Raw genomic sequence first — 9640 nt, 5'->3', positions numbered from 1 at the left:
GGTATGAGACGATAACGTAGGGTACCATCCGACGTGTGAGGCCTCGCTTTAACCAAGCCGTATGGACGTACCTACATGGATTAGGAGTGACGTGCCTGACTTAGCATCCAGATTTATTCTTATCTACCCACCTTCTCACCTAAACTGAGCAACCCGAATTGGCACCTCCTCCCAGCTTTCTGATATCTTGTCATCTCATTAAATGGCACAAAACATCAAAGAATCGGCGCTTCAGCTAAGTAGCTGTCAGGTACCTCCTGCAAGTGCCATGCCTGTGACTTTTCGCTCGCAAGTTGACGCCTGATGTTCTCGGTTGAGCAGAGCGGTAATCGAAAAGATTTCATCACCAATGGTCAAAAAATGAAAAACAAAATGCGATCCTGGGCGCCGCTGAGGTCTGTGAATCACTGCAACTACCGAAACAACTACACAAGCAGGCTTCGATGGTCGTTATGAAGCCTTCAGAATTACTAAGGTGCTTCCATTTTCGTTCCTCGTCTTTCTTCAGCAGCGTTAGGTAGCTGAAATAAAGCTTGGAGCCTGCAAGCTGTCATGGCGTCTGAGCAAAGCGAGATGCGGCGCCATGCGAGACTCAGCTCCGATCCAGCGGAGGCTTATGTGCGGGCCTGCCGCATCTGCCACCGCGGGGCTGTGGGGAGCAGCGGACCGCTGCTGTGTCCCTGCGCCTGCCGGGGCCCCAAGGGATTCACGCACAAGCTGTGCCTCGAGCGATGGCTCCAGGAGCGTGGCACGGTCCAGTGCGAAGCCTGCCGACAGCGCTTTGCAGTCCGCCTCAAGCCCGCGGTGAGGGCTTGCGCTTCAAAACATTGTGTCTTCGCATTACAAAGCGTATTAACCTAAAAGCCGTTTCTGCGATAGAGCGGCTGATCACTTTTGTCCGCTCAATCAGGTGAGGATTGGGAGTGTATTCTTGCCCCAGGAATATAAGGCAATACCACTTCGCTCAGGAGGCGAATCCGTGGTACAGTTAAAATTGCTCGGAATATTCCTCCGTGCCCTCGCCAAGAGCAATAAAAATTAGACCTTACTGCAGAAACTATATTGGGAACATTAGCGGTGCCGCGATGTTCTTGTAATGTTTACCTTTTACTTTTTAGTGCGCTTATTTTGTATTGTTTTTATTGGCTTGCCTTTTATTTCATTGTACTTTATTTATTTAGTTGTTATTTTTTGTTTTCTTCTTTTTTACCAGAATAAATAATTTCCGCCATGATTAAATATTGTTTATTATTACTATTTACTGTCACAATAATTGCCCTTACTTTTTTTTTCACACAGAATAATCAGTTACAGCTATGATAATGTGCAATATGTGTTACAATTTATCGACACCTGAACCTCGTCGTAAGTGAAAGTCATTGTACTACACCTTCTCAAAGTCGGTGGCTTCACTTCTTGCGTTCACTTTTCGCCTCCACTGTTTAACCTCATCGACAGAGCCTGTTAATGCTTTCGCCTTAATAACTCGAACAAACCCCTCGCTGAGATCGAGCGTACGTACATCGTCCATAGCCGAAAGAAAAAAAAAAACAAGGCAAAGTTTCGCAGCGCAGTGGAAGCAGCCAATTACATCGACATCGCCTGAAGCAGGGATGTCAACCTTGGTATTCGTCAGAAGCCGCTTTGTACGGCCAAGAGTCACTGGCTGACATGTCATATTAACGAAGAAATGTGATGATGTCAGCATGACTAGACCGGTTCAAGTACGAGCACCCAGACCTGCGCGTGAGTGCAATATAACCATTTTTGTCACGCATTTAAGCTCCGACAATAAGGGCATGACACGACAACGTGACCGGTTGCCATCTGGCAGCTACTACTGCGGATCCTCCTTCGCCTATATGTCCTTTTCTGCTCGTTTAGTAATTAAGCTCTTAATTGTTGCCTCAATTATCTCACTCGTAATAATTTTCAAACAGTCTTAAGTTGTCTTATTTTAGGAAAGGCCTCCCGATAAATATGAAAGGCCTGCTTTAACCAAGCATCACGATCACGCATCCAAGTGTCCCGGAGGGCTCGATTACAACATCACCCTTCCATCTCAAAAGTAAAACCGGTTTGGCAGTGTCTGCCAAGTCGTCCACGTTATGCAATGTCGCGACGTCATGCAACCCGACCACTAAACAGTTGCCGACCATGCCACCTGCCAACTGCCGCCTGTTATTCGTGTCATGACAGCAAGTTTTCGCTCACAATGTCGGCGCCGGATTTTCTGAATAACGGGCCCTTCAACGCTGTCCAGTTGATATAGTAAGACCGGCGACTCCTGTGGAAGAAAATCAGGGCAAAGGGTACGTTCTATGCAGCGGAACTTGCAAAGGCGTCACAGTTGTAGGCTGCAGTGCCGAGTGAAGAAGGTAGTATGTTCATATATTGCGTGTGTGATAGTATTCAGTTACGTAAGCCTTGCACGATGAGCTCTGATCGCGTGTCACATCTTTCAAATACGAACGCTCGCAATCAAATACTTCCGATCAGCACGGTGTCAAAGCACCTTAGACGTTATATCACAGTTGCACTGCGTTCGAAACGAGGTGGTACAAAGGCCAGTAGGCCTCAGTAGAACATGTCGAGCTTGTTGATTCATAAATCCATGCAAGGAAAGAGGACGCTAGTGAGACGTGGACGAAGAAGGGGCAAGACGTACAAAAAAAAAAAAAAAGCATTTGTCTGCGTCTTCGTGTACGTCTAGCAAGCTGAGCGCTTTCCTTGATACTAGACCGTTTTCGTTCCATGTGCCTGAGTTTACTTCGAGTAAGCAGTCCAGGGCCCGTATTCTGAGTTCGCGTCAATATCGGGGGGGGATCGTTATCCCTAGATCTCTATTCATCTGATTCGTGGAAATGCCGGAACAGGAGGTGGTGGTCATCAAACTTACATCGGATTCCGGTGTTTCCACCAATGAGATGACTCTAGGTCAGGGAGATAGCGACACTTTCGATAACGACCCAAACTCAAAATAAGGCCCCAGCTGCCCGATAACAGGAATTGATGAAAGCCAGCGTGCTTTGTTCGGATAAACTGGTTCTCGGCCCTCTCGCGCATTCTGCCGTTTTACTTTCACCAACCATCGGAGAAGCTCTCCGCAAGGTCGACCATTAGGCCCTTAACAACCTTATTTTCTAGGTCCCCGTTTCCGGGAAGGCCCCGCTGCTCATGAAATGACGAGGGGGTCTATGCCATGCATTGAGCGAATGTGGCTTGAACATTTACCTGACCCGAAAAGGAGCAAGCGAGAAAACATACGAGAGAGAGAAAGGGGAATAATTTTATTATCACCGCACCGACAATTTGACTGGGAGTCATGCAATGGTAACTCCCGAGAATTTTCTCCTAGCCGTCGGCCGGAATCTCTTGGATAGCTGCGGCAGCCATGGACAGATCGATTACTTTAAGCTGGTCCTGTTTTTCCCGGTTGAGCAGAAGTGCCTCCGAGGAATCTCTGCTACCGTTCGTCTCTCAAAAGCTTTATAGGGCAGTTGGTCCACACCATGTGGACAGAGTCCGCGATTTCATAGCATGTTTTGCGCCAAGGGACAAGCTCTTCAGGGTACCATTTGCTTAAAAGATGTCGATTTGGAAAGACTCCATTATGTAGTTTGCACCACGCTACCTCTTATCTTTTTGGTAGTTGCTTGCATGCCCTTGGGTACATATAAAAAAAACGTTTTAAAGGGTTCAGCAAGCACAGCTATCGCACGACACTCATGTTTTCTGGCTACCTTCAGATTAGAGAAAGAAAAGTGCATCGCTACTCTCGTTTTGCCTACCCGTACATCTTGATCGGGAAATTCTAATAATGCCAAAAATTCTCGCCAGGAAGCCCGAGTTCGAGACATGTAGCAAATTACTCGATGGATGTATGGAAAGAAGTACACTTTGGGACCAGTTAATGACCGCCAACTTGAACTTGTCAAGAAATAGACCAACAAAAACTTCAGAGCACTGCAGAGCCTTCAGTGGAGAAATACAGAAGCGTTAGCAGCTTTGTTTCTGCTGTTTTGTACTACACAAGACGTGGTGTCATTAATATTTCATTTTATTTTTTGATTTTTATTATTTTTATTTTTATAGTTTGTAACTTTTATTTTTTTTAATAGTTTTATTTGTTTTATTTTCCGCAACGCCATCCAGCGTTCTTCCACTTGACAAGGATAATTATTGGCCTGTTCGAAGGAAGCCGGCGTGGAGTTAGCGCGCTCGGCCTGGGCATGGAATGATGGTGTCTAGATTCGTGGTGCGGACATTTGTGTCCTTAAGTGTCATGTTATGGGGACACTCTCTGGTTACACGTTTTGGTAACACACTCTCATGATGCTACGCATGAGACAAGAGATGCTTTCGTTGACTGGTGTGTATTCGGTAGTCGCTAGCAAGTTGCATTGCGCAGCTAATTGCTATTATATTTAGAAATTCTACCTGCCGATGCTCGCCTATAGGTACTGAATATGAATGGTAACAGGAATGCAGAATGGCTGAAAAGATAATCGGAACCAAATAAAAAAAGTTGCTACCATAGATTGAGAAACACAGTAATAATGCTATCCTAGAGAAAATTGGTAGCAATCGGACGTGGGCGAAATATTCATCATGATGAGGAGAGAACTGATAACTTTGGTGAAAATTCTGGGTTTCAAGAAAAACAACATAGTTCGACAGGTGAGGTTACGAAACGTTCTTGTGTAGGCTGGCTATTGCATTGCTGACGCAAGATTAAGATAAGCTTTACTTCACAACAGGCTTTCTCGTTATAGACGTCTGGTGACGATGATCTCGAGTAATTCGTTTTGTGCTCATAATACGGCATTAAAATTGAAAGGCCGGGAGTAGCGCGCCGATGCAAGTTAAAATAATTAAGAGACAAGGCAATCGGAAGCACGGTACATATAGATACTCGTATGTTAATGGTAGTTAACTATACTCTACTGAAAACTAGAGTTACTATTCAGGTGTATGAAAAAGGGCTGAGCAAGGTTAAAGGGGGAACCTTTGTTCGCAATCCGAGCCAACGTTTCGACAAGCGGACTTTCCCTCGTTTATTTTGTTGTTTTCATAGTATAGTAACTGCGTTACTGCAACTTTAATAATTGATGTTCGCACAAATGCGGAGAAATCGCACGCGGACAAAACAGGGTAACAGCAACAAACTGTCTATCTGCAAACAACTTTGGACATGTCTTCTTCGGACCCTTTTTGCACTGCCTCGTTCTCACTCTGTAGGTCAGAATTTCCTGTGAAGAACTCGAACCCCGCGCTGCTTCGCCGTCGCTGGCTCGAATAACAGCGTTGCTCTCCACACCAGTGCACCACGCTGGCGACCGCAGTTCACGAGCTGGAAGTGAGGAAAGCTAGCCATGCCGCCCTCGGTGGGTAACTCGAAAACTAGAACGCTGTGAATAAGCTTGCACTTGTTCGCTACCTTTTCAGGAGCAGAAGTTCGATATTTCTTTTCTACGGCAGTCTTCGAGTTATATGGCTTCTTTTTGTTTCCCAAGTTGAGCTCTGAGGTTGCCGGTTGCTCTCTCTATATTTTTACAACAGGATTTAGCCGATATACTAACTCTACTGCAAAGTATAAAAAATACCGTAATATACTATATAAAACGCGTAGACTTAACTCCCACAACTACCCCAATATGTGATACATGTGACAGTGGAGGCAAATTCCTTAGTTTTCTGGGGCTAAACTTATTAGCCGTCGAATGGAACTTCAACAGCTTACTTCCTTTGATTTTCTGTCCGAAGTAGAGAGGCTGCCGTGACCAGGACTGGAGCCAGCGAACTCACGTTTTATAGGGGTGCGCTCTAACTGTTGCTCCTTTGCGATATGAAATACTCACGGGCGCTTTGTTTTCACAGCCGCTCAGAGACTTCTTCCTTGATCCGGACCACCGGATGGACGTAGTGCGCATGGTCGTGGACGCCGTGTCAGCCACAGGCGACGCCGTGGTTCTCACATTTGCGTGGGTCTACGCGAGCGGCTTCCTCGTCGGTACAAGCTGGTTCATCTACCTGCTGGTCCTGTCGGTGCTGCTCTTCCAGACATCCTTCTGGGTCGTCGTAGAGGTTATACGAGCCATGTACGCAAAGTTATGAGTGTTCTGGTCATCGAGTGCCGAAGAAAACTGTCTTCTGCAAAAAGCCTATTTAGCAATGAAATATGTCTTGCCACTTGAAATTGCACAGATGGTTACCGTGTTCGCGAGACAGATGAAAATGTGGCATTCTCAGTTAGAAATGAAGAATAGGGTTCTGAAAAAATCGTTTGCGTTCCGCTCCTACGCTGACGTAGGATGCCAGACTCCGCCCAGTATTGATAAGTAGGTACATTCTGTGTGCTTGCTTCTGCGGTGAAAGTATGGGTGGCATATGAAATACGCGGAGGGGTCGAATGCAGTCAAGGGGGTGAAAAACTTTTGGCGAGTGCAGTACTGAATGGGCAAGGATGGGATCCACTATAAAGGCAGATGTGCGCTATCACAATACTATGAGTACGGTGGTGTTTGTAGAAACTGTCGATGAAACTGTGCCAGCTTGTTGAAATCAAGCTAAGACCACGCCAAGCACTTTCTTTAGGTGTAAGTTTTTCCCTCGGTAAGATGAAAAGTGGCTGTATCCAGGCGCTGGCTTTTTATTCTGCCAGCTACGGAACCAAGGTGTGTGACCGGACACATTCTGAGCCTAACACGAACTGTTCCAAGTTTAAGCGGGATGTTAAATTTATTGAGTGAAATGGCTGCTTGAAGGACTTTTTGCGGAAACACGATTAACCCTAGCAACCCAATATAGCATGCAATACTAAGATTACAAAGCTTAATCGAAATGCAATTAGAAACATAATTTTAAGTTGTCGCAAGCACTGAACAATTGCTCCGGGTTTTGAGGGCTGTTCGAATGGGCATATTTAGATTGTAGCGAAAAGGCCACAAGATGTGAGCACCTGATCGGGACATACTTTCCGACGTGTGCTTTTCCCAGGACTTGCTACGAGCCTGTCAGCAAATGGAGGAAGAAAACTACCTCTCTGGAGCTTCTGCTAGAAGGCAGTCAACCTGGCGCCATTGTGCGCGGCCCTCAATGGAAGCAGGAATTGGTGAGAGACAAGGGGGCCTCGATGTCCACGCCATTCGCCAGCCCTTTTGTCGGAACAGCACCCATGACTCCAAAAACGTTAGTAATCCACATGGCTGGGTTTATTAATTTTTATCATGCGCAAGTCACCGCGCTGACGAGCTTTTCTTCCCTGCCGGTCAGCTCGTGGTGCAGCCCTAATGCATTTGCCTACAATTTGCTAAAGGTTTGCCATCGACCTTTCTAATGAGGAGCTTCCTGGACGTCCCATACAGTGGCAGCGGATATAACTTGTTTGTAACAGCCCAGAGAGGAGGTGTCCGGATAGAAAGATATTTTGGAACAGAAAAGGGAGGGTCGTCGCCTCCCTACGAGAAGGGCTCCTGAACGCACTGGCGCTCGGCTTCCTCGCTCTTGTTCGGCTATGATGAAAGGCTTTCACAAAATGCCCTTTCTCATGAACGCGCATTTTCCCACAGAATCGCTGTCGTTCTTTAGGCTTTTAGGATATTCTCAACTAGCTGATAAGGACGGCACGACGACCACACTGGAGTTGCATTCAAGCGTCTTATATAGGGTGTTTCTCGCAATAGTTTCGTAAGTTCCTAAATATAGGGAGACCGCGACAGGAAGAAATATTTTCTGGAACATATTGTCATCCGAAAGGGATGGTAGTTATATTAAAAAACATCTGATCAGGTTGGTACAAAGTAACCTTTCTATTCTTTATTGACACAGACTGGTGATTCGTTCACTGGAAGCCACCGCGAGAACACAGTTCTATATGTTTTTCGAAAAAGCGATACGTCATTCCTCAAGATCATAATGATCATCAACCAGATCATTCAGGGCGAAGGCCTCTTTCATGTTCCTCCAGTAAACCCAGTCTTGTGCTAGTTGTATTTGCTTGACGCCTGCAAACATCTTAACCTCACCCACACAACCAAATTTTACCGCCCCTACTACGCTTTCCTTCCCTGAGAATCCGATTTCTCGCTCTTAGCCCCATTTTTTTTTGCATCAGACGTCATTTTTAGCGCAAAAAAACACACATGCACACGAGAGAAAAGGAGAGACACGGGAAGCGCTTGTCCCGTGTCCCTCCTTTTCTCTCGTGTGAGTGTGTGTGTGTGTTATTTTGCGCTAAAAATGCCGTCTGAAGCTGAAAACCATCTAGCCAGTCTAAAAGTTCTTTTAAACCAATAGCCCCATTTCTTTTTTATTTCTACATGACCATCATTGCTCCAGCTTTTTCTCTGGCCCCCTCTACATGCGTCCTACCTTTCTATGTCTTAAAGTTACATCTACCATTTTCTGTTCCATAGAGCTGTACAGGGATGATGTGGTTAGGTCCTGAGGTTACCACTTCACCACACATCCTCTTTCTATACAACACAACATTTATTCCACGGAGAACACGAAGAGCAGTACACAGTGTACATGGGCAAGCGTTGCACTCAGACATTTACATCTCTTTTCCCACCTCCTTTTCGCGTCCCAACAAAGTCCTTTGCGTCCCCATTCTTATGAATTAGGGTAAAGTTTGCGTTCTTTCATCATTCCGTTGCTGCCGATGTAACCCGACATTGTGTATACAGGGTGGCCAGTTTCTCTAGCACAATATACCACCTCCCCCCGCCCGTGTCATTCAGCAAACTTGTAGTTACCTGATCCTCCCCAGCTGCTTTTGCCATTTTTCATACCTTCTAAATCTTTCTTAACATCTTCCTTCCTTACTGGCGGAACATCTGATTGCTCTTCACTACTGTCAACCTCTTTGTCCTCAATACTTCGGCTACTGTATAGGTTAGTATAAAACTCATCCGCTACGTCGATTAGTTTGCCCATATTAGCGCTGAAATTGCATGCCTTGTCCCTTAGCGCACACTGATTTTTGCCTATGCCTAGTTTTCTCTTCACAAATTTAAGGCCTCCACTGTTACATAGGACATGCTCGACTTTCTCCATAATATACTTACTTATATCAGAAACCTATTATCTATATTTATTACTTTGATAGCCCTAGCTACTAGTTCTAACCTGTCACGCAATAGGCAGTGCAAACAGTTACGGTGCTTTCTTTTCTCTCTCCGTATAATTGAAACTGAGAGCTTGAGGTGCACAGGGAAGCAAGTCGAAACGCGACGTCCTCCCGCGACTTGTTGTATTGAGTGCGACGCAAAATTTGAATGACCCTCCGCGTTGTCCTATTGCCCTTAGGACGCTCGGCTGCTGGAGCAGATGACCCGGATTCAAACCCTGCTTCAGCGGCTCACGCCCAAGGTCCCCCCAGTGGTTGAACTTAATGCTTAGTATTTCCTGTGACGTACCATGTAATAATGCTGGGCTTACAGCTTCTAACCCGCATGGCTTTTTCCAGATTCGAATAGTTAGTTGTTTGTGTCACTTCATATTTTTCAACTAAGCTTTAACTGGGTCAGTGAAAGTAAGTTGAATTAAATCCCTACTCTACAGCCTCGGCGGGAATTCTCGCGGCTGAAAGTTTTGTAGTTAATAATTAACCTCGACGTTGTGGTGCAGTGGTCAG

The 9640-nt window shown here is 45.7% G+C and overlaps 1 protein-coding gene across 1 annotated transcript; it reads left to right on the top strand.

The window, feature by feature from the left end:
- The first annotated feature begins 552 nt into the window (after window positions 1-552).
- On the top strand, window positions 553-9405 carry LOC146194490 (uncharacterized). The gene is made up of 4 exons (XM_084596573.1): window positions 553-804; window positions 5881-6101; window positions 7000-7114; window positions 9313-9405. Exons 1-4 carry the CDS (start codon window positions 553-555, stop codon window positions 9403-9405), a joined length of 681 nt encoding a protein of 226 aa, XP_084452699.1.
- Window positions 9406-9640: the final 235 nt, after the last annotated feature.

The sequence above is a fragment of the Amblyomma maculatum genome, chromosome 3 (assembly GCF_055883805.1).
Source record: "Amblyomma maculatum isolate TAMU_Amacu chromosome 3, ASM5588380v1, whole genome shotgun sequence".
Taxonomy (NCBI): domain Eukaryota; kingdom Metazoa; phylum Arthropoda; class Arachnida; order Ixodida; family Ixodidae; genus Amblyomma; species Amblyomma maculatum.
Note: the sequence above shows the minus strand (reverse complement) of the source record. Positions and strands in the feature narration are given on the sequence as shown.

Coding starts and splice junctions, on each gene's coding strand:
- LOC146194490 (XM_084596573.1), top strand. CDS start 553: ATGGCGTCTGAGCAAAGCGAGATGCGGCGCCATGCGAGACTCAGCTCC. Junction 805..5,880: donor CAGTCCGCCTCAAGCCCGCG/GTGAGGGCTTGC, acceptor TTGTTTTCACAG/CCGCTCAGAGACTTCTTCCT. Junction 7,115..9,312: donor CTCAATGGAAGCAGGAATTG/GTGAGAGACAAG, acceptor TATTGCCCTTAG/GACGCTCGGCTGCTGGAGCA.